We start from the raw sequence: 25,792 nt of genomic DNA, 5'->3' as shown, positions 1-25,792 counted from the left end.
TTCATATTAACACATGAGAGGTTTTCAAATACATCAGCCCAAAATGGACACACTGAGCCACAACAGGTACATCAGTGTACCCTCCACATCACAACCATACCAGCATATGTTTGATATTGTACAGTCAATTTTCTTCAGTCTACACTGTGTGATGTAAGCTGTGTATTACTTTAATTAGTAAAACTTTTCATTTGTCATTTGAGTTCCATTGTGTTGAGGAGATGGTACACATGTAACGTTCACACTGTATTTTTGTTTTCGAGTGGCACTGCTGGGACTGAACCTCAGCTGACAGCAGCTTGCCTCAGTTTTACCTCAAGGTTGTCATTGTTTGCTATATCTAGGCCCTTAGAAATTAAACATTTCATATTTTATATTATTTTAAATCTGATCTTAAAAATTCTCAATCTTTCAGGCTGTACTGTACCTCTTTATCTGATGAAAGGGGACCATGTTCTCATTCTTTACCACCTGCCCCACTTGTTTATACCACAATGCTGCTATTTGTCTTTTGAAAGTTTTTTGCCGCTGCAATAAACAAAAACACTTCCCAGAACGAGCATGATGGTGAAGATAATCTGCTGAAGCTCAAACATTTCTGAACATATTTTACTGTGTCACATGGGAAGTGAATCAAAGGATTATCTATTTTTGGAATGACTTTAAGGTTACACAATAATAGTAGTACTTTCCCCCTCAAGCCATTTCCAACTTCCAGTCACTGCCCCATCTCTGTGAGCCCATAACAGAAGATATCTTGCATTGTGAGATAAGTAATGTTGGAAAGGTGGATTAGGAAAAATGACTTTAATCCAGGTGCTTAATTGCATGTAAATGCAATGATTGGTGATCTCAGATCTCCCTTGATGCTTCTCTTCCCTTAATACCCCTCTTCAAAAGACAAATTCTAATCTCTCCGGGTCTTTAAGGTTAAATATAAATCCACATGTAATAATATTTTTACTGATTAGAAAAGTCATATTCTTGGGCAAAGATGAACTCTAGCCATTTTTCATCAGATGCCCTCTCGATCTTCACGAAGAAGGTGAAATTCCAGAGAAGCAGTGTTGCGAACCAGAGATAGGAAGTGAAGATATCCGCAGTTGTAAAGGTGACAAGGGAGGATTTACAAACCGTCCCCCCCCCCCAAAAAAAAAACCAAACACACACTCACATTCAGTACCATAAAGGACCATAGCATCAATCTTCATGTTGTGACGTTCTTGTCTAGTTTTCTTTATTTATTTCTAGTGTGTGTGTGTGTGTGTGTGTATATATATATATATATATATATATATATATATATATATATATATATATATGTTATATACAGTATATAAACAGATACACACATGTATATAAAACAACTCTCTCATCATCTTGCTATGAACAAAGTGGTGGACACAAATTATTACAGGTGGTCTGGATTGAGAACATAATCCAAACTAGCTCCTCATCAATAATACAGTGTGCTATTGATGAGAAATTAGCCAGCAATTCCTCGTCCCGGGAAAATTTAGCACTGCAGACTTTCAGGTGCGTGAACTACTCACCAGACAGTCGGCAACATGACCTCCCTCAGGGAATTTGAAGAATGCCCTCTGGTATATCTTACATGTAACAATGCCAATACACATCTGGAGTTTGTTGCTAGTCTTTGTGATCAGTTTCATTGATTTGCAGATAGCACGTCTGCAGCCGTCATCAACTAATCTAAGAGTGTAGTGGATTAAAATACTTCCAGTAAAGAAAGCATTATTTCCCTAACCTGTCTGGTGGGTGAGATTATGAGTGTCTCCTCTTGCAGTGATGGCTTTGTGTGTGAAGTTGGAGCCAGTAGGCAGAGGACTAATTGTCTCCTCTTGTGCTTGAGGGCAGGCGTCCCAACTCCTTATCTCACTTTTAAAGACCATGATTATGCTCTTTCATTTGATCTTACGGGCTGTGTCCTTCTTGGTGTATTATGGTGCTCCTTAAGTGCCCCAGCATTCCAGCTTCGTCTTCCTATTTCCTCTACCAGGATATGGAGCCTATCACTCTGGCAATAAAGTTGTAAAAGTCAGTTTTAAGAAGTTGCAGGATAGTGCTGAATACAAAATTATTATCATTATTTGAACTTCCACATACTTTTATTGTGATAAAATTCCCATGAATATTGCATTTGACAGTTCTTACAGCTATATTAGTAACCAAAATATGTCACAGTGTGAGATATGATATACTCTCCTCTGAAATGTTTCTCAGAAATTTTGTTTTACTAACTTTGAAGCAGTAAAAACACATTGCGGGTATTACGGCTGTCACTTTTTCAAAAGATAAAATTTGCGCAAATTGGGGCTAAATCCAAAATCCAGAACCCATGTAACCTAAATCCTAAACCACATTGTATAATTCACATTGTTCCTGTCATTTGTGGTGCTTCTGCTGCCTCATGGAGCGGAAAGCTAACGTTACTGTAAGGCAGGAACATACGACAAAGTCAACAAACAGCCTCACCTTCATCCACAAGTTTTACGTTGCCGGTGTCAAATTCAAAATGCATCCACATATTACTTCTCAGATGGTTTGGTGTTATGATTATCAGTTCAGCACTGCTTGGGCTGCCAGTACATTTTAGGAGCAACTGCCACTAAAGTACAAAACATGGCCTGTTGCACTTATATACTGAGGATTTTGAATTTAAAGAGATCATTACAGATCAAATATAATTTTTTTGTCGCATGTTCAAATTTTGATTAAAATGCTGCCACTTAAGCAGGTATTTTATACTGATTACACTGTTTTTAGACTCAGTTATATTTAAATTTGACTTCTTTGATCTGGGCAGACACTGTACAGATTAAGCCTGGTTTTAACCCTGAGTTGATTGCCCCAGACTAATTAGTTTGACAATCAGTCTGAGGGGAGTCGGGACACCTAGTTAATTGCCATATCAATCAAAGATCTGACTCACGGACAATCAGTTGAATTTCTGGCATGTCAGAAATTTAAGTCAGCTGTCTTTAGTTTCAGTAGTTAATATCATTGGAGCCGTGTTTGACATGTAGCTGAAACTGTCTTGAACGAAACTGCTGTGATATAAGATTCAGAAGGCTGATTAAAACGTACACTGAGGCCTGTGAAATAGCATTTAGACCTTCATGTGTGGAAATAACTTTTACATAAACTTAACAGTTAAGTGAATAAATTAAATATGAAATGAAAAATCCATATTATTCCAACAACTTCAATTTTCTTCATGTGTGGGGGTGGAGGATCTTGGACTCATGACCTCAGTATTTCTAAAACCCTGACTACAGCCCTGATGACGTTTTTAACTTTAAGATTGATCATGGTGTTACAGTTTCCTCAGACTGCTGGACTCACCTCAGAGGCGAATCACTGCTGATAAGCTTTTACATTAATCTGGATTAATCTTTTACCCCTTGTTTTAAGACATCTGTTTCTTTCTTTTCTTCCGCTGCCCAGTGCATATGAACCCTAGAAGGGTGCTCCTTCTTCTGTGATGTGCCTCAACCATGTAAATTTGTACCATATGTAACGTGTCCAAAAATAACACGTGCCTCAATATGAATTTGTAACTTGTGAAAAGCTGTTTCACATTATTTCTTAGCTGACATCAGGCCCATACAGTAAGGGCCTGACTGGACTGAATTCCCTCAGTGTTTTTCCTCTAACACACCTTGAAAATACAGTTTAATAGACAAGACTAAACTATGCATTAACATTATAAAGAAATGCTAGCAATTTGCCTCTTAATTTATCTCATATACCACCAACAGGATTCAGACAGGGTTAATGTGTAGGATCTATGTATTTCTGATCAATAATTAGAGGTGTCTAAAGATACGGTCATGTTACGTTTCTGTTCACCAAAATGTATCTTGCACTTGGCCCGAAAAAGGATGTGATTGTTACATTTGTGAGGGAGATAATACATAAATATTGATCTGAGTGTTGACAAACTGTAAACAGTGTATTAGAGCAACGCTACAGTTTGTAGTCTGATAATGTGATAATGTACTAAAATAATAATGAAACACTAGTATAACTTGAAGGTTGAACAAAGGTTGATTCTGACCTGCAAATCTACCGAAGTCAGTAGTGAATGAAAACCTGAGCAAATATTTGTAAGAAGGAAATGTAATGTGACCATGCCTTTAAATAGAAACGGTTACTTGTCTATTGTTGATTTATAAGCTGCAAAACAAGTCCTGCAGCAGGATTGCACCATCACTAGCACTAATTCCAGGTTGAGAACCCGTAAATCCTTAAAAATGTAAATGTATAGTTTAATTTTTTAAAAAGGTTCAATACATCCCACAGCTTGGGACTGTAGTTTTGTTGTTTTGGTTTTTTAAAGATGTTTTTTTATTTGGCCTTTTGCCTTTATTTGACTGTCACCAGTGTCGAGAGACAGGAAATGGGGAGAGAGAAATGGGGTATGACATGCAACAGAGGTTCATGGCTGCAGTTTAACTGAGGGTGTTGATTGTAATGTGGTTTGCACCTTAATCATCAGGCTACTGGGATGCTGGGCGCTGTAGTTTTTAGCAAATGTTACTCATGCCGGAGGAAATAGTGTATTTTATTGGGAATGTTTGTAGGTGCGGAATTGGTGTGCTTGCAAGTATTTCTGGCAGCTGGCACATACACCATGTATCTGGGATTGAGTCAAAACAAGACTAATATATGGCCGGACCGTGTATGGTCAATGTGGAAACTGTGGCCAGTTTGTTACAGGAATAGTCAGTGTTAGTGTCTATAATGTGAATTCCTGGATATTAACTGTTCTTTCTGTAGTGGTTCCAGTAATATATGCTGATAAAGTGTACTGAAGTAGCATCACATGACATGGTTAGGCTATACTTGGTTCAAAAAAGTTTATAAATGCAGTTGCAAGGACAATACTTTCCACTCATTTCTTGGGATGTTTGATTTGAAAGAGAACTTATTTTAATGCTGATTATAGGCTAAATATCGTAATTATCTGTTAACTCCCCCCGCTCTTTCATCTGTTTCACTCTGTGGACGTCTCTCATGTTTCACTCTGTATTGAGTGTTTTGTCAGAGTGATGGTTATTTGTGGTGCTTTAACTGTGTGCTCTCCTTCATGTCTCTATTTGCCTTTTTTCTGCCTCCTTCCCGGTTAATGATCATGGACACTGTGGTGAATATTGTAAATGAAAGGTTTGATGACATTTTGGGTGCAAATTCGCAAGGTTTATCTCCACCCAGTTACCACAGTTACAGTCAAATCAAGCGCACCTGCAGAGCAGTCGCCACACTAAACTGATATAACAGCTACATGAGTTGCATGTTTTACCTGCAAGACTCGTTTTTTAATGCTCATCATTTGTGATGTGAAAACAGAGAAATAAAAACCTTGCGTCCTGGTATTAGTTCAAACACATAGTTCCGCACGCACCACAGAACATCTCTCCTGCTGACAGTGATCACACTGGACAGTAGAAGAGGCGCTGGTATTAGTCTGTTTAAACAGGAGTTTAGCCGACATCTCTGCATTAAACATCGCTGAGAACGTCAGAGCTCAGAGCAGTAAACACAGTCACGCTGCATTGCACTGGTGTCCTCCACTTTTTTTTCTCACGCTGATTCATTTTGAAAGAGCAACGGTCAATGGTGAAACTCCAACACATGCCGGCCGACCAATGGCGTAACTTCATCACTCACTCACAGACAACTGCAGTTATAGGGCTGGTCCATGGCCAGTCAAGCCAATAAAACTACAGTGTGTGTGTTCATGGTAATGAAGGAACATGTCACCCAGTGCAACAGTGTGACTCATTGATGTGTTTTTTAATAGTTTTTGGACAACAATTGAGCTCTGTGGCACCGAGTAATAAGATATATCAGGCTTTGATACACAGACAATACTTCTTCCTATTATTCATCATTTTATTGTTGGTTTTGGTCTTTTGGGATTTGTTGATAATAAGGAAAATATCACCAGACTTATCCTTTAAGCATTGTTATATATTTCAATTAGGATCTATGTTGTAATATATTCTACTTTTTGTCCCTCTGCAACTTATTCATGAGCAACATAGTTCTTTCCTGTTGTGTTGTTGTGTTAGCAATATACATTAAGCCCTTGAATAGGACCTGTTGTTTTGACCCTTCACAGTATGAGACTTGAACAAAACTGGAACCCCACACCTCATAAAAGAATGCCAAACGCCAGTCCTCTCAGATTACCCCCAGGAGCCCTGTTCCTGTTTTGTGAATGGTTTTAATAGTGATGTCTGACGTAGTAGTGCGATTCTCACCTGGAGAAAGAATCACTCTCATGCTCAAAGTATGTATGTAACAGCAGCACAAGCCAAGAGATGACTTGATAAGGCAGAGGTATGGGAGCTAGTGATGATGGGAGTAAGTATGGGGTGCCCAGGGCAGCCTTAATCCCTCCATGCTGCCTCTTTTGTGTTATAAGCTTAGACGCTCCCGCCTCCACATTGCATCCCATGGTAGATGAATTAGTTAATACCAGTTGGAATGTGCATTTCTTTTAGGCAGTATTAATGTCCCACTGAGAACAATTGAACAAGTCTGACAACTGAAATACAAGGAAAAATACAAAGGCCATATGATACCTTTTGCATTTCCTCAAAAGCTTTGTAAACATGAGAAGTTTCTCACTGTGAGGGGATTTTGGCACGCCCTTTTTACTGCAGTCCGTTAAATTTCATTGACTGACGCCTGTTTGTCTCAAGTGAGATATAGCCACAAACTCTTGGTAAAATGTCAAAATAGGTTACTTAAGATAAATGCTTGTTATGAAACTTTGGAAGGAGAGGAGGAGGGGAAAGAGACAAAAGCAGCGGCTCAGACATCATCAAACATCAGCTCCTCCCACCGAGAGCAAACACCTCCCTCCCTGCTTTAGTTCACTCCCATCACAGCGAGGTTAAATCACCCTCACACAGCTCCACGGTTCACTACAGATACACAGGTTGCTCTCAGACCGGAGCACAAGACAGGTGTGACTCCATCTGAATGAGGACGCTTTCTCTACCTGTTAATCATCAGCCTGGCACAGACACTCATTTCAGTCTTTTATCTGAAGACATTTACTTTTATCAGTTTGTGCATCTTTGGCAACACTGTTGGACCCTCTGAATCAGACCTTATACATTACAGAGCAGCACATTTTTAGGGAGCCTCCTTAAAGACCCAGAGAAATGAATTTTGATGAAATTCTCTGTCTTATTGGAGGGTTTGGGAAGTTCCAGAAGGTCTTGTATGTATGGATCTGTCTACCCCAGATCTTTCTGGCATTCCACATGCTGATCTCTGTCTTCACTGGGGCTGTTCCTCCTCATGTACGCTGCTCCACAAGGCCCTCAACGGGCGCTTCAGCCTCCTCAAACTTCAACTTCAGCCTTGTGTCTGCCCCCGGCGGGTGGCCTGAGCTGTCCTGCACAGCCTCCTTGAACCACAGCGATGCTGTAGCCCTTGGCGATGGACACCCCTCTGGGAGCTGCCAGGGGGGCTGGGTGTACAGCACAGAGACCTTCCAAAGCACCATAGTAACTGAGGTAAGTGAACTAACAGGCTCGCTGACAGACCCCCAGTTCACATTTTGAATGCAGTGAATATCTACATTTTCACCTGATGTGTTTAACATGAGGACTCCATGCAGCTAAGGAATGTGGAGGGGCTTTGCAGTTATATTACGCTGGCATCCGGTGATATCTGAGACAGGGTTACACAGGATTAGTGTTGAGAGATGGACTCCTGGGGTGTAGGCATCCTCTAGGCCTTCCCACACACCCTGCCACCCTGCCAGGTTTAGTAACACATGAACTAAGGGCAGCAAGGGCAGTTACATGACTGAGATGATGTAATTAGATGAAGCAATGTCACATGTGACACGTGATGGGTCAGCAGCAGTCACCGCAGAAACCAGCAGGCAGGAGATCTGCAGTTGATTTAGAGAAGTCTTAAAGTTGGCCAGTTTCTCTACTGTGGAACTTAATGGGAAGATGCCTGGGGCTCTGTAACGTTCCAGCAGTGGAGAATATGAAAGGCCCATAGTTGTACTGTAGATGGATCTCCAACACAAGAAAACATCAAGGACAAAGGCTGGAGCCGTGACATGTGCTTTTTATAAAAAACCATACTAAAATTCCAAAGGCCTAGGAGAAGTAAAGGCTGTGATGTTCCTTACACCACACAACATGACAGAACAAAATGATGATTTTTTTTATTCCTAGAGCCTTACCAATACTGGAGCTTAAAGGAAAATTCAGGTTTATGTGAACCTGATGTATTTTCCATAAATGGAGCAGTTGTGGCTTTATGTGTCAGGGTAAATTTGCTCTCTCCAGCTCTGTTATTGAGATCTGGAGATTCAGATTGAGATTCAGGCAAACAAGGCCTTGTGGTTATATTATAATGATAGTTATTTGGGTGAACTTCCATCAGCCTCCTACTGCTTTGGAAATAAACATGATTTTTACATGAATCGCTTCAAAAGTTTGTAAATCCATGTATAGTAGTTACACAGAAGGATTACCCTCATCTGTGGACAGTGGACACTTCTAGATGTTCCTAGTCTGGCAGCAATAGATCCAACTGCAGAAAAAGTTTCCTCTTCACTCTTCAGGAGAGCAGCGACTACAGGAACACCAGCAGTTTCTCTAAGGTAACCGTTATTGTCCATCGACTTTGCTGACGGTCCTGTTGCCCTTCTGCCTCCATTCATCATTTTTCTTCTTTCAGTTGTTTTATCTCCTCTCTGTGTACGCTGGCTCAAATAAATATGGTCAGCCACTCGAAGTGAAATCACTCATGATTGTCCTCATAAAAGTCCATGGGATAATCTGTCATTGCACTTTTTTTTTAGTTTTTTTAGTTTCCTTACAGTTTAACTGCTGTGAAAGTCAGCCTCATACATTTAAACAAACCGGCGTGCGCAGATGAATATGCCCTGGATATAGTTCTATATGCAGTTAGCCATAATGCTGCTAAAGGCGGCTAGTTCCTGTGTTTACTTTCACTCAGACTGACAAACCAACTTTTGAAGTAATTCATGTAAAAATCATGTTTATTTCTAAAGCACTAGGAGGCTGATGGAGATTGCCCTGATAACGTCTTCAATATGCAAGGCGTCGTTCACTCAAATCTCAATCTGAATCTTCGGGATCTCAATAATGGAGCTGGAGAGAGGAATGTTACCCTGACACATAGAACCATAACCACCACATTTATGGGAAATACATCAGGTTCAAATAAACTGGAACTTTCATTAAAATCAAAAGGGTTAATCTCCTTTTATGCAAGAATGTGCTCATCAAATTTCATGTCAACCTGCACATTATCTTATGATTTATCTTATGTGAAGGTGGTGTTCAAGGACTGTGGAAATGGTACATCCACTGGGGAGCATGAATGTGGTCTGTAATCAGTCCGCTACATTTTGATACCTCTAATGTGAAAATGGAAATGATGGCCTGTTGATGGTGTGACAGAAATGTCCACAGAAAAGTTCATGAAGATCCAGAAAAGTGTTTTTGAGATATCTTGTCCTGGGCCAAAGGTATCTCAAGGTGGAAATTGGGCCTGACCTGGCACTAAAGAAAATTTCAGATGGGGTCACAAAAATCATTAGCAGTCATCCTCTGGGGACTATAAATATACATGCCAAAATTAGCAATCTAGCCAGTAGTTGTGAAGTTATCTCACTCGGACAGACATCCTTGGGTCTTGCAACTTTTGCCCAACTATTTTTAGGCAGATAGCAGATGCTGAACTAACTAGAATTCTCACAGTCAGAGAGCAGGTTGACTTCCCAAAGTAGAAATGTTTTCTCCTAAAGTTCCTATTTCTATTGCTTTCAGTGGGACCTGGTTTGTGACAATGCCGGCCTGAACAACTTGGGCTCCTCCATCTACATGTTTGGCCTCCTTGTTGGGGCTGTTGTATTTGGGAGCTTAGCTGATAAGTAAGTGTGATAAGATCAATCCATCTTCACAGCACTGTTGAAAGGAGGACATAACCCCTTGCACTTTAGGTCTGTCCTCTTTAGATATGCTCTAACTGTTTGATGTGTCATATATCAGTGTAAATAAAGGTTATCTTTACAGTTTTAATTAGCTCTTTGTGAATGTTTTATATCTCAGTCTTGGGTCAATGAGATTGCTTTTTCCCAATTAGCAATAGAAATGGAAGTGTTTTAACTAATGTAATTTTGTAAGTGTGAGCCTCATTGGTTCACATTTTGTTTCAGCTCATATCTTCACAACACAAATCAGTTCTCTGTAGTAATTGCATAAGCAGTAAATGGATTGTTGTCGTTCCAGGTACGGCCGCAGGATCATCATTCTTGTTAGCTTGGCTATCCAGGTGGTCTTTGGGGTTGGTGCTGCTTTTGCCCCAAATTTTTACATCTACACGGCTCTTCGCTTTATGGTTGGAACATCCATCTCTGGTGTCATCATGAATGCCTTTGTTCTAGGTCAGTGCTTTATCAAAAAAGTTAACACCATCTTTAATCAGGGTGATATTTGTTTCCATATCTTCAGTTGGCATTAGTTATCAAAAGGTTCATTTCAGTTCAATGGTAAAACATAGAATTGGAAACAATATACATTTGTGCAGGTGACTGTGAAACAATAAGATTCCATCTGAAAACACAAATAAATAAACATTTATTTTATTACAGATCCTAAATGACATTGTAGGATTTCACAATAATATTCTCCTACAATAATCATGATAACAACTTTTAATATCAAAAGTCATTTAACTTTGGATCAGTGCACTATTGCTGTTGTGCATTAAGAGAACCAGCCTAATGTTACTTTTAATTTAAAGGGTCCATTCACCCAAATAAAGAAAAAATATAGTTTCAGTTTTATGTGACAAGATTTGAGATATCCACCTATCACATATTTACTTCCACCACAGTCCAAGTAGTAGTTAGAAAAACTCAGTACATACATATATGTAAACAGATACTCAGGATAATCAAATACAGTTTACATTAAGAAGAAAACTCTATCCACCTCCATTGTATTGGAGTGTAAGGAGAAGTCTAGCAGCAAATATCTCAAAACTGAAGCAAAATAAACTGGCATCTGCATGGCTAGATGCCTGGAGGGAGGAGTGGGCAATTTTATCTAAACTAGTTTAACTGATCCTTTAAAAATGTCTACATACTATTATTAAGAAAATATGAATGTTAGGAGTCCTCTTTATGTGCTGTAACACTAATTTGTTCCAAAAGATCCTAATCATGATTTTAATATTGAGCAAAATAATCAATTTTACCACTTTTACAACACTGTAAAATGTTTTAATGTCTAAAAGTGTATATTAGTTGTTTATCTAATACTCTACATTATACATCTAGTTTCTAACATAGTAATTGTTTGTACATTATGCTGTGTAATTTGTGTGCCTCATTCAGGCACAGAGTGGACAGGATCTAAGCAGCGGATGCTGGCTGGTATCATTACTGACTACTTCTTTGGCTTTGGCTACATTATGCTGGCTGGAGTGGCTTACCTCATAAGAGACTGGCGTAAACTACAGCTGGCTATCTCAGTCCCTGGTTTCCTCTTCATCTTCTACATCTGGTGAGTGGGCAGCAGAGTGACCCAGATCTGATGGAGTGTGTACCGAGAGTTTCTAAAATTACTTTACCAGTATCATAAAAATTCAAAAACAGACTGTGTGAGTTTTTGATAAAGGAGATCCATTTACACTCCCAGTGATTGAAAACAAATCTGTAGCAGATGATCAGTTTCATGCATAGTTGGTGCTAAATTCCTTTCATACTTTTAATGCAGCAGTACAGAACTATACACTGACCTACTTTTGGCCACTTCGAGGAATATATCCGTTTGTCTTTCGCTATATATCATCTTTACCTGTCAGACATAACTGATAGCTTGCATAACGGCTATGTTCCATGAATGTTCCACTGTTCTCAAATGCCATTTGTTACACCTGTCCTATGACAGTTTCTCCCTGCAGCACAGGAGTCACGTACAGATGTTAGTATGTAGGTCACCTGAGCAATTTGTCTGCACATGTTCAGGGTGTTGCCAAAGTCAGCCCGCTGGTTGATGGCCAGTGACAGGAAGGAGGAAGCGTGGGAACTGATCCAGAAAGCAGCACAGATGAATGGGAAGCCCCTCACCAAAGATCTGGAGATGTGTCAGGTACAGCTGCAAAAAAATGTTCATCATTGATAAGTCTATATTTTGAATGTAGGATTTGTGAAGATATAACCGGAACATATTTAGCATTTTTATTTGATAAATGACTCAATTTTTTAATCAGGTATCAAAATTATGATTTGCAGATGACAACATTGTTTATCATTGCTCAATACTGAATAGTTCCTGCTGTTGTAGAGTAGCTGCAGTGAGTGTGACAGATACTCCACCGCCATTGCTCTGCAGAAGCAACCTTTATTACTTTGCATAAATGTTTTGATCACTCACTATCATTTAAACATGCAAACTACTTAAACAGTACTATGTTTTGTTCTCTTTATAGCCCTAACTCCTTACTCACTGTCTCACTCACTGTTTCACTAGGTCTATAAAATTGAAGAGAAAGTGAAGGAAAAACACTCATGCATAGACCTCATTCGAACCCCAAACATGAGGAGGCAGTCTTTGATTGTTTTTTATCTCTGGTGAGTATTAGCAGAACATTCTCTCTCTCTTTATATCAGTTTAAGATTTCCTGAAGAGTACATGCACACTAAGCTGGCCACAGTTTTGTCACACAGTTGTTTTTTGGCCTTTCATCCATGCTAAACCAGCATTTTAACATACCAAAAATATAGCATTTCAAAAATGTTCTTCACAGCAAATAAATGGAAAAAACAGCCTTGTGGTTTCGTGTAGATAATGAAAACTGAGCTTTTGAAAAATGAAGACTTAAATTTGTGCGGACACAGTTGGGCAGTTATGTTAGGATGAAAAATTTCCACAGAACACCCCACAGTGCAAGTGCCATCATTATGTTTGTTTTGTCACATAACTTCAGAATCTTTAAACAATAATTTGACTGATTCAGTTCATTGTCTCAGTGCAGGAGGTTCTATTTTGTTCTTGTTCAGTTGTCTGACCACAAACAGAAAAATATGTTGATAAGAACATCTCACTTGTAAGTTTGTCTGTTTTAAAACACACACTCTGCAAAGAAACCAAACTGTGGTGGTTTGCTGACCAAGGCAGTGCAAAGTTTTGTCAGTTACAATTCAAAGCAAAGGAATAAGACTTTGTAATGCAAATTCTGATCTGGACCAAAGTGTTTGTTTAAAAAGAGCCATTGCAGTAGCACAGCAGCTGCTATCATTAAAGGCGCACTTATAAGCTGTCATCATTTTGTACAATGAGATTGTACATTTTAAACGTATCGTAATAACAGGAGTGTAGGAATGTAGCAAAACTGGTTTTCCTGGCACACAGAAACCACTGAAAAATCTGGGTTTCAGGTCTTTAAACGGTTACTTCCCTCTTCTTGTGACATGCATCACCGCACCCCAAGCCCTAGTTATACTGTGTGACTACAAAAATAGAATTTCAAACGACTAAACGACCTATAATTAATGCACACAACATAGGTTTGAGGAAGTCAATATAAGATGCCACCCATTTAAGTGTAACATAATGCACGAGGTTACTACTACTGTAATCTGATCACTGATCTTAATGCTTTGCAGAGAAATGTGATTTAGACTTGAGTGTGGTTTGGTTTTGCAGGGAGTAAGGCTGCATTCAGACTGCAGGTAAAAGAGATTTGGGTCCTGTTTTATGTGCTCATACACTTGATATACAGTATTTTTCACTTAATTTGTGGCAATGCAGCCTCAACTGGAACACTCGTATCAAATTTAATGGACAAACCAGGAGCTGATTTGGGTTATTGGCCACACTGAAAAGATATGTGAACAGCCTGTCCAAAGAAAACAATGGATTCTGGCAATAGGTTAAAATTAAGTTCAGTCCAAACATCTCTTTTTTACATTTTGTTTAGCCTGTCATAACTTTTGTCATCTGTTCAGTGCAATAAGCGTTTTTCCGCTGGTGCTGGTTAATGAAATACATGTATGGTAGATACGCTGACAAGATTTATGCTGCTTCTGCGAGACAGATATCATGTAAAGCTATGATTTGGGAATGAGAGTAGAAGTATTGTGAGGGGTTTTGTGTCTCAGATGCAGGTAGTGATGATGATGATGATAAGATTTCAGAGATTCATCGCCCATGAAATGTCAACCCAACAACTTGACTTTTAAAGACACAGTACAGTATCTACTGAAAGTGTGTCAGTGAAACAGCTATGCTGTAATGTTCATTATTAAGAAAACCAAACTGTAAGATGGATCAACTTTTAGGTCCAAGGCTTTTTTTTTAATCCTTAGCAGCCAAAGTGCAATACATGTAAACATGGTAGCATGCTAACAATTAGCAGGTTTAGCAGGTAATCATTCCCACATTCGCCATCTTATTTTAATGCGGCTATATATCCATATTTTTTATAATAATGTATTAAATGACAGCATGTAATGTGGAGTGATGAATCTACAGAGACTTGCCAGTGACTCTGCAGCTCCTCTCGGTTTTACGGAGCTTTATAGCAAGTTTCAGCTCATTGTTTATCTGTCCGGATATAACTAAACTGTTTTGGTTCACTCTCAGGCCTCTCACAGCGTTGTTTTTGGCCGCAGCAGGCAGCTGTTTTCAGCTGTACACTGTACACTACCTGCTCAGCAACAAACTGTAGACTAGCTGGTGAACATAGTGGAGTTTTTAGCAGCTAAAGAGCAGATATTTCCCTCAGGAGTTGGTAGAGAGCAAAAACAGCTAAAAGAGAGTGAATATTAGAAACACGACTCCAAATGAATGATAATGTTGCTTGTAACTCTGTAATGTTGGTGAAATAAGCAACTCTCTGCTTACAAGTTCAACTTAAAAGGTGTCAATTTTGTGTTCACAAGTTGTTGTTTTTGTTTGGCAAGTGACCAAACAATCAGTTATTGCAGGTTGAAGTATGCTACCATTAGCATGCTATCATTTGCTAGCGTGCAAATTATCACTATATGCAAAATACTGCAAAGCGAAGTATTAGACAAACTGAAATTCTGACCTGATTTTTGAACTAGGTAAGGCATTTCAGTTGGAAAACCTTGCCGGATGATTTAAGCTCTAATTAATATTGAGACAGATATTTAAACATATTTTTAATTCCTAAATGTGTCTTTCTATATGTACAAGCTTCCCTGCAAACCACAAATTTAAGTGATTCTTGATTTATTCTTCAAGCTCTAGTCTACAGAAAAACTAATTTTCCTGCCATGGCATCTGTAAAAGTTGAATCACTGCTGCATTGCACCAGTGTAGTCATAAAAATTCAGTCTGAGGTTATGGAAACATTAACAACACAAAATAGTTTTCCTTGAAGAAAAAGTATTTACACTAAAGTTTACACAACCAGAGGAAAACAGAACAGCAAACTACCGACCAGAGCAGATATTGAATTATCTAATAAATAAATAAAAATAAATATTATATATTAAATTATACAGGTCAGTGGAATTGTTGAATTTTTGAATTTAGTTTCATTTTCAACTGGGAATTTTTTATTTCTAAACCAAACCTATGCCATCAGAATCATTTGTGCGATGCTATAATCACATAGGCCTATAAATTCTACAAATTGTCAACACAGGAACAGTATGATGGTTATATAGTACAAGTAACTATGGTCTCGTAACCAGATAAAATGACAATAGGACATTTGACTTTTCTACTGAATTGATTTTATCTTCCTTCTTTTCCCATCTGTCTCAGGTTCGTCAACGTGCTCGTGTACTACGGCCTGTCGCTCAACATTTCTGACTTTGGCATGAACATCTATCTGACGCAGATGATCTTTGGCCTGGTAGAGATGCCTGCACGCACCATTACCCTGTTCACCCTCAACCGCTCCCGCAAAATCTCCCAGCTAGCTTTCCTGGCAGTGGGCGGCTCAGCCTGCCTGCTGACCATCTTCATCCCTCAAGGTGTGAACATATGTGTACCACTGCTGCATGCCATAGACTGTTAAAATAAACCAAACAGGGAAACTAACATCAGACTGCAGCTTCCTTGTTGTCCCAGTGTTTTCAATCTGTGTTGGAAGCAGTGCACTGACCCTCTTTGACCTCTCCTCTAGAGCTGTCCATCATCAAAACAGTCCTGGCCATGATTGGGAAGTTTGGCATCACAGCTTCTCTATCTATTATTTATGTCTACTCAGCTGAGGTGTTCCCCACTGTTATCAGGTGAGTTCCAACAAAGTCTCTGAGCCAGATTTGATGGAGCTTTTACTAAAACATGACTTATTCTGGCTGGTGATGTCCTTGAATAACCTGTGGACCAGTTGTACGGCTTTTAGTGTTTTATGATCCTGGGTGGTGGTCATTTTGATATAAAGCCAGCTATGATTATGTCGTAATTGAGTTGGCCAAAAAAGCCACTTGATTCACAACAAGCAGCAGTCTATTACTTATTATCTAGTGTACAAATGGACTTTGTGGAACATATAACTATTGGCAATTTGTTACAATTATTATTTTCAAAGCCCTCTATATATCATGGAGTGTTTGTCATTGAAACTCACATCTGTCTTCTTAATAAACTCAGACAAAAGGTGACAGCTGCTGTTAAACGTGCAGTTTGAGGCGGTTGGAACTTTAGTAGAAGTGAGGGAAAAAGTTCTGAATTGTGTCCCTTTTAACTGATATATTACATATGTCGTTTGCCAGAGCAAAGGATACAAACCAGATGTTGGCACATCAGAGCAGCAGTGTTAATGTTATTGTTCTCAGAATGAAATATACACACACATTTCTAGAAGACAACTGTATTAATGTGCATGTTAATACAAATAACGGCATTCCTTATTTTTAAAGCTGCTATAATCAATATTTTTATATTAATAATAGATCAAATGAATTATCATCCAACTCCACAGTTCCTCTCAACTCTACAAAGCTTTTTAGTGTCTTTCAGCTTTAGTTTTGGTTTATTCTCACTGCTCTCATCTACCTGATTTCCAGCAGCTGTTTTCAGTAAAAAAAAGCTTTGATAAACCTGCTCACACTCCCGGCTCTGCACCAATCAGCAGACACAGTTAGAGACTAGCTGGTGAAGATAGTGGAGCATTTAGCAGCTAAAGAACCAGATATTTTTTCTCAGGAATTGGTGGAGACCAAAACATAGCTAAAAGAGAGTGAATATTGCACTTACACTCACCAGGTGGGCACGAACATGACTAAAAATAAACGACAATGTGCTAGGTGAGTGAATATTGGACTTTCAATTAACAACTCCAAATGAATGTACTTGTTTGCCATAACAATAGAACAAGCTGGTGATATATCTATATAGTGTTTACAGTTTGTCGCATTGCCCCACACATTGCCCCATACATTGTTATCATAATTTTGGGGGGATTTGGGGGTTAAGTCTGAGCCATCAATATCTGTATCGGCTGATGTTTTGATGTACTGATCATCAATCCCCAACCCTTCCCTCTCCCAAGCTAGTTGTATTCTCCTCTGCTAACCCCCCTCCCCCCAAGCCCCACTCAGCAGAATCTGTGATGGTCATGTCTCTTTGTCCTCTCACTCCTCTACTTCGCAGACAAAATGGAATCGGTATAGGATCCATGTTTGCTCGGACTGGGGGTGTCCTGGCTCCCATGATGTACCTGTTGAGGGGCATCAGTCCGCATGCTCCCATGGTTCTATGCGGTCTTTGCCCCCTGCTGGGCTCTGCCCTGACCCTGCTGCTGCCTGAAACGGCCAATAAGCCTCTGCCTGACACCATCGAAGACGTGGAGGGATCCCCCCTCAGGTTTGACTCTTGTTTCTGGACCACTGTTTTTACAGTTCCGTAGCATGTTGGATTTCAGACTGTGTCATCCCACCAAAATCTACATCTGCTGATTGAGTACATATTGAACCAGTAACATTTCTGTAGAGTCTGGTCAGTAGCAACAATATACTTTAAACATGTTGATTTTTGTCATAGCCGGGTGGAATCTTCTGCACCATCTAAAAAAAGTTGAACGTTAAGTTTGAGTACTAAACGGTATTGGTCTTCATCCAAACTTGTCAGTTGTACAGCTAGCTGTATTAAAGTGATTTGGAGTAAAATGCTTCCCTCTGTCTTTTGTCAGTGAGGAGGAGGACGGCGTGAAGACAGTTATCTTTGATGCTTCTCTGCGGAACACAGACGTGGTCCGCTGCACCAGGATGGACTGATGAACAACAGCAGCACCAGTGTAAGCCGCCACATGTCAGGATGTGGTCTCCAGTGTTTTTAGGACTATTCCAAAGGCAAAAGTCTTTGCTTCCAGTGGAAGTCAAGATTAGACTTTTTTCTGGATCTTTGCAAGATACCCAGATACCCAACATTTATACAGCAGTGTAAGTATTTTTTTTTAATTATTTTTTTTTTTACAATTTTTTGTACAAGTTTGTTTTTATATGGCATCTCATTGTTGTTCCAGTGAGATGAACATCAGCCTCAGCTTATGTTCTCTGAGCGTGGAATAAAATGACTCATTTTTAATGTTATGATGTTAAATGAAGCATACTCCTAGTTTGTACATTCATGCAAATGACAAGGCCCAGCTAAAGTATTGCTAACACTTGTGGAGGTAAAACACATGAGTCCTCAAGGGGCAAATACAAACACTAGGCTGCCATGACAGATGTGTAAGACCTAATGGAAGTAACAAATTAAAGGAGACAGTTTCATCCTGTTTTAACAGTTGAAGCACCTATTTGCTGCAACAGTAGAAACAGTAACTCGTACTTCTGCACATATCAAAAGAATTTCAGGTAACATTCTTTCCTACACAACACTTGAAATTACAAAATTTTGCAAATTTTAAACCGCCGTGATGGATACTCCTGTCCGCAAACTTCTGTGTACTTTTGTTCTGGTGCTGTTTTTTATAGTTTGGGTTCCTTAGTTCAAATTTAAATGCTACAATGAAGTATTTTAGACAGTGTGTTTCCAACTTTGTGTCAACAGTTTGTAGAAAGCCATTTCCTGTTTCAACATCACAATGTCTTCAGTGTCCATAAAAATGGACATTTTTATGGAAATTGCAGTTGAATGGACATTTTTATGGACACTGTTCCCTAGCCTTCCCACCCTCATCACCCAACATCAGTATTGAACTACACACCTGCTCTTGTAGCTGGGAGCAAATCCCTGCAGCAAGGATCTGGTGGAAAGCCTGAAGAGTGGAGGCTGTCACAGCTGCAGATGAATGAACATGGTTTAGGAATGACATGCTGAACTGTCATGTGTCCACATACCTTTGGTCATGTGATATACTCAGACTGGTCATGTAAAGATGGACACATACCAGAACCATTTGTAAAGCTGCCTTTTGGTAAAATCATGCGAATATCCAACAACACTGGTTCATACTATGAAGCATGACTTACAAATGTATTGTTTTCCACCTTTGTAAGCTGAGAAGTTTCTTTTCTAAACTTAAGCTTGTTTGTGATTTGAAAGTTGTAACTGTATCAGTGTGCTGCATGTACAGTACATCCACACTGGGCAGCTCTCTAATGCAAACATGCTCCTCCTCAACCTGTCTTAGGCGTACTGTGAGATGATACACTCCCAAAGAAAACACTGTTCTATTGGGATGTTTGTCTTGTTAATCTTTGCTAAAGCACAGACCACACAGTCTGGCCAGCTGGGGCAAACTATTACAATTTGTGTATATTTTTGTATTTTTTTTTACTTGTATATTTCTTTCATGTAACATTTATAAACATAATTTCTTACAAAACTGTGCTGCACAGCAGATGAAAATCGCTGATTCCAACACCTCCCAATTTGCTGAGGTGATGTCTACTGTCAGCTCAGTTCAGCCAGTGAAAACTGATTCAATTAAACGTCCCATTACCAGTGTTATCACAACCAGAATGATATGCAAGCCCAGTACTGTATGTTTTGCCTACCGTAGGACACTTAGAGAGAACATTTTGTGTCAGAGAGTTCAGACACTAAACACAAAAGTATTTGAAAGTCAGTAGGTGATACTGATGCAGTGATTCTCTCCTATCTATGGTCCACATCTTCCCAGAATGTGAGTTGAAAAGTGTGCAAGGTGAACAGTATATATGACTGGAATTGCACTCAGGAACATCATTCAGTTAAAGCAGCATGTTTACAGTACCAACAGCAGAAACTGTCTTAAAGGAAACGCTGACACCTGCTGGTGTACAGTGGTATCGCATCTTTTCTGACAGTTCATCAATAAATGCTTGAAATATTTTATGCAAAAAAACAATGAAATGTTATGGTTCCTACGTTTTGTCTTTTTGATGTTATATGAAGTTACAGTGTTCTATACTATTCTACATGTATATACTGATTTTGCAGAATTGAAGTTTGTGACTCAAGTGAAAAATGTTTTTATTGACTTCATTTATACATTAAAATTTTGTTAGCAGAATCTGCATGAAGTTCTTCCATCAGGTTACACAAGCACTGGGTTGCAGGGAAGTGGCCCAAGTCACTGGCACTATGAGATACTGACAACAGAAATTTACGTTGCAGTGTGGGACTTTTGTCTCCCCCTTCTGGCAGTGAGAGTAAATACAAAAACACTGTCAACACATGCCTACATCAGGCTCCACCTTAGCCTACTCCATTGCTACTGTTGCAGCTGTAAAACAGTGGATAAAAAGTTTTGAGCGTCACACAACCGCCAAGAAATGACTCGTTTCACTATCAGAATTTGATCCATATGGTCCGATAACATTTGGAAAGTCTAGAAGAGTCATATTATTCAATTGTTTTATCCCCATTCAAGTTAGCAGAGAGCTAACCAGAAGTTAGCCGCTCGGCTGGCGGAAGTCATGCGCATTCAAACAGTCAGTGTGGGAATGTCCCTCCCGACATGAGATTTAAAACTCTATACTGTGAAATACAGAGAGATTTATCTGGTAGTGATAGGATTAATCAGCAATGTGTGAACTCGTTTGGCAAAGGCTTGAATGTAACAGACATTTATTTATATGTAAAAGTTCCATACTGCAGGTTTAAGGCAAGGCCAATGTTACTGTACAAACACAGAAGTTTCTTTACAGTTAGTTTTAAGGCGGGAAATGCCTGTTGGTTAACTCCAGGAGTAAAACTAAAGTTGAATATACCTGTATGTACAGTGTGGACTATGACATGTGAAACATAGTTGTAGCTAACATCACGACTTGACTTGTCAAGCAGCTGTAACAAACAACATCAGTGCTTTTTGACTTTGTGACAAAGTGGTTGAGACCGCACCATTTGTCCCCATTACAGTTTGTATTTCCTTTCATACTTGTCATTTGTTTGTTTAGCAAGTATATGTAGCATTGCTTTCACATACTATCCCAGGTTTTGTTTGTGTTTAGCATTGTTGTTGCATTTATTTATATCTGCAGTCGTGATTTAATCAAGCAGACAAGTATTATTTAAGTTTACTTATTGTTTATCAATTTAAGTCCTGAGTTTCTTGAGTTATAGATTAGCTTGTGTGGTTTTCCAGGAGACAAAGGGGGTGTAACTTGTTTTTAGTCATTCAACAAGTCTGAGTCTACTTCCTAGACACCCTGATCAGTCTCCCTCACAGACTTGTCAAACAGGTGTAACTAACAACATCACTAATTGCTGCATAGTGTTACTGGCATTGTGCTTGTCCTGCTACAAGTGAAAACAATTTATGAATCTGATTCATTTGACTGATAAAAACACATGAGTTCTATGATGCTAGCAAGGCTATCAAATCCAGGTTAGCAAGACTTATTCAGACAGCGAAACAACAGCAACTTGAAATATGACATTTTTCATTTGCATTTTTCATTTGCACTTTTCATTTTAATGTTATTTCAATAGAGTGCTTAAATGGAGAGATGAGGGAACTGAAAATATATACGTATCTGGGTTTATACTAGAGCTGCAACGATTAGTTGATTAATTGATTAGTTGCCAACTATTAAATTAATCGCCAACTATTTTGATAATTGATTAGTTTTCTCTGGTTCCAGTTTCTTAAATGTTAATATTTTCTGTTTTGTTTAGTCCTCTGTGACAGTAAACTGAATATCTTTGGGTTGTGGACTATTGATCAGGACAAAACAAGACATTGGAGGACGTCACCTTGGGCTTTGGGAAACAGTGATCAACATTTTTATCATTTTCTGACATTTTATTAACCAAACAACTAATTGATTAATCAAAATATCAACAGATTAATCGATAATGAAAATAACTGTTAGCTTATACAGTTCTGACCACATTACTGAAGACATTGTTGATGCAGGGCATCACTGTGAAAGGTTGAGCATTACTCGGTGTGTTATAAAACCCACCAAAAAAGAAATGACACAACTTGTAGTGGATACAGAATATTCTAGAACCATATAATTATAATCAAAACATGCAGAAATATTGCTTGATAGCTCTATTCCAGTTCCTACCATATGGAGTCTAGATGTAATGTGATGATGAAGCAGAGTTTTGTTATTTCACATCATCCAGAGAAACAGGGCTGTTTGCGTTTTAGCGTGTGAGTAATAGCCAGTGTGTGACTCTGTCATACCAAAGAGGAACAGCTGTGGGAAGCTGGCTCAGAGCAGAGTGACTGTCATCACTGTCTGGTCAGTCTGCAGACACTAGACAGCAACTGGCACTTCAATTAGCAGAGGACTCACAGCAGACGTTTGACTTTACAGCTGGAGAATCACAGGTGTAACTAATAGCATTAATGATGGCTCGGTTCTATAATTTGTCCCACTGAGGTCCTCCAATTAGCCAGCATACACAATACTGACAGCCTGGAACTGGCTCACCTAAATGAAATACAGCTGTTAATAATGTTATTAACTACACCTGTGCTTTCCCTGCTGTGACGTGTCAAAATGTCCATGAGCCCATGTTTCTTTTAATTGTTGTTAGATATTCAGTATTTCTGACAGGTTTTAAAGACAGCAGAGTATATTTTTTGCAACAAAATATACACTGCTATTTTAAAAAATGTCCATGACCAGCAATTAGAGCAAGTGATGTCAGTACAACACCAAAGAAACACAGAGAGACAGACTTAGCAGTTGTGTAGGATCACCAGCTTTTTAAAACCATGATAACTTTTGTATTATTGTTTATCATTTGTACGGGAATATACTGTATATAACTGCTGCAGAACAAGGATTTATTAACAAAATATGGACAAATGAAGAAAATAATCAGATGTAAAATTAATAAATAAATAAAGGATTTTTAAAATATGTTTATGTAGTAGTAAATAAGGGAAGAGCCTCCACAAACCAGATGCCCCATTAGCAAATATGCATAACTCTAACCATACACACAACCTCCAGCTGTAAGTGTCTATAAACACATGCTTCAGTAATGCATGACTAATGCATCATTCATGACGATTTAATGTATGAATTAATGCAGTATATATAATGAGTTCCAGTTGCTGGGTTATTGAGCAGCATGCAGATGTTTGCAAAAGCTGCTTTGTATTTGTGAGAGTAAGTGCTGTCCAGCTTTCAGAGAAGCTCTTTTCTATGTTACTGGAGTCCAGTTTGTTTGGTGGTATATAAAAATTTAGGTGTGAAATAACTGTGAGATAACAATTATTAAGTGATTATCCATTAAGCATTAAATATCCCCTCCACATATGTATTAAGACATGAAAATACTCTGCTTAGAACAATAATGTGTGTCTGATATGGTTTTTCCAAAAAAAAAAAAAAAAAAAGTATAATCCTCAAAACAGCATCTACTCCTGCTTCATTAAAAATTAGAATCTGAATATGCAAATATATCTCATTTTAGAAGTTTTGCTGCTGGACATAAGATGTCTTCTACTTCACTGTAAAGTCAGTTCTCAGTGTTTGTGCACTAGAGGCTTCGAGTTTCTACATCACACTCGTGTAAGTTGAAAATTGGACCAGGATTGGCTTCTAAACTAGTTGTGATGTCACAAATCATGCTTGTAGGCCCGCCCCTTAAAATCAGATTTTCAATGAACAAAGAAAAGCTTTACTTCTTCAGCGGATGAATGTGAATGTAAACAGCCTTTTAGTGTCAAACTGCACATACATCATTCTGCACAGTGAAGCTCAAGCATTCGACTGTAGGAACAAGAAGAAAATCATATTTTTGTGTGGAGGAGGACTTTTAACTAATCACATAAACTCACAGTGACGTGATCATTTCTTAAAGGAGAACAGTAATTCATGATACATCCTTATAATGATCCATGATACAGCATTAATTCATTGCAAAGTTTATAGTCCTGCAGCTGATTCCATTAGCTCCTACAGCTCTTTAAAGATGACTCATCAAAGCCCAGGAACCATACTGTACTTCCAACTACAAAAACAACATTGAATGAAAATGGATAAATGAATGAAATGAGTTTTCAGCTGTGTGTTCAGTTTGTTCTGTTCCTGAGGCAGCTTGCTGTTAAAGGCTTTGCACACACAGGTGTTTACATTACTCTGGCTGATTAGACCTCAGGTAATATTGGTAACATTAAAGGACGGGTTCACAATTTTTCAATCCTTTCTTAAAACAACAGTCAGGTGTCTATATGAACAGTGAAAGAGGTTTTCCTTGCTGTAATCATTCCTCCTGTTCATACTGGCTATTAAAAGATCACTTTCAAATGTGCTTTCAATGTAAGTGATGTAAGATGGTTGTAAATGACCAAAGTGTCCTCAGAAGAGGTCTAACTAGGGGCAGTAGGCTGAATGACACCTGTGCGTGTGGATCATGTATACAACCTTTAAGTGAAGGGCCTGATCATACTTATCAACATACACAAAACTATTCAGACTGTTCATGAACTGACGTGCAGTTCTACATGTGGACGGGAGATGGCGCTCTAATGTCGAGTTAAAAAAGCAAACAAACAGGGCTCAGTGCAGCGGTTCATCACGTAATTAGAGTCAGTAGAAGTCAAACACTTGAAATGTTGTGGGTCACCTACCACCTATTCCAAGATACAAACACAGACCCTTCATAAACGTCACTTTTAATTTAAAAAAAAAAGAAAACTTAAATACTTCATAGCTTTCATGGAAGTCCTATTAGTCTGCATTGCTATAGATAGCCTATGTAATTAAGCTTCTAAACGCTAATAAAAGCTTTGACCTGCTGGTTTTGGTACGATATCTACATAATATGTTACCCAATTGAAATGTATCACAGATTAAACATTTTATTGAAGGAATCTGTTTACACACATACACCCATCCATCCGCCCTGCCTTCGCTGCTCTCTGATTGGACGGGCATACTGTCAGTCAATGGACCAGGCCCGTTATGTGTGCTTCAGATGCTTCTGAAAAGCTTCGGATTCTGAGTGGTAAGTACATCCAAGTGTTTTCTGAATGAAATAAAAAGCAACTAAGTAGGAAAGCAGATATGTACTAGCGGTGTTTGTTTTTGTCCACCAAATGGAAGTATAATGTCACACAACAATAGTGAACGCTAATAACACTGGGCTGTAGTTTTTAAAAGCACCTACCAATACAATAACTTACTGATTTGACTTTTGCGTCTTCTTCATTTTAATAATCACATTCGGCACTTAAGCTATAATACAGGATTTTCCTGTTTTTACTCCCCACGTAATTCTTGAATGTAGCCTATCTCATTTTTTGTCGTGTGTTTTTGTTCTCCTGTCTCATCCTGATATTTCCAACAGCCCCTGAAAGCATCAGCAGT

At 38.8% G+C, this 25,792-nt stretch overlaps 1 protein-coding gene across 1 annotated transcript; it reads left to right on the top strand.

Annotated features, from left to right (window-relative positions):
• The first annotated feature begins 1,403 nt into the window (after nucleotides 1–1,403).
• On the top strand, nucleotides 1,404–20,523 carry si:dkey-119m7.4 (uncharacterized protein LOC560629 homolog). Its single transcript, XM_067572780.1, has 10 exons — nucleotides 1,404–7,559; nucleotides 9,864–9,967; nucleotides 10,326–10,480; nucleotides 11,435–11,603; nucleotides 12,068–12,191; nucleotides 12,573–12,673; nucleotides 15,840–16,051; nucleotides 16,204–16,312; nucleotides 17,676–17,888; nucleotides 18,214–20,523. Exons 1-10 carry the CDS (start codon nucleotides 7,203–7,205, stop codon nucleotides 18,296–18,298), a joined length of 1,629 nt encoding a protein of 542 aa, XP_067428881.1. The 5' UTR covers nucleotides 1,404–7,202; the 3' UTR covers nucleotides 18,299–20,523.
• Nucleotides 20,524–25,792: the final 5,269 nt, after the last annotated feature.

This window comes from Thunnus thynnus, chromosome 18 (genome assembly GCF_963924715.1).
Source record: "Thunnus thynnus chromosome 18, fThuThy2.1, whole genome shotgun sequence".
In the NCBI taxonomy this organism is placed as follows: domain Eukaryota; kingdom Metazoa; phylum Chordata; class Actinopteri; order Scombriformes; family Scombridae; genus Thunnus; species Thunnus thynnus.
This window is presented reverse-complemented; position numbering and strand designations above follow the sequence as displayed.

Excerpts from the sequence above, each read along its gene's own strand:
- si:dkey-119m7.4 (XM_067572780.1), top strand. The coding sequence starts at position 7,203 with ATGAATTTTGATGAAATTCTCTGTCTTATTGGAGGGTTTGGGAAGTTC. Across the intron at positions 9,968-10,325 it reads TTTGGGAGCTTAGCTGATAA|GTACGGCCGCAGGATCATCA; the intron begins GTAAGTGTGATA and ends TTGTCGTTCCAG. Across the intron at positions 16,052-16,203 it reads GACCATCTTCATCCCTCAAG|AGCTGTCCATCATCAAAACA; the intron begins GTGTGAACATAT and ends CCTCTCCTCTAG.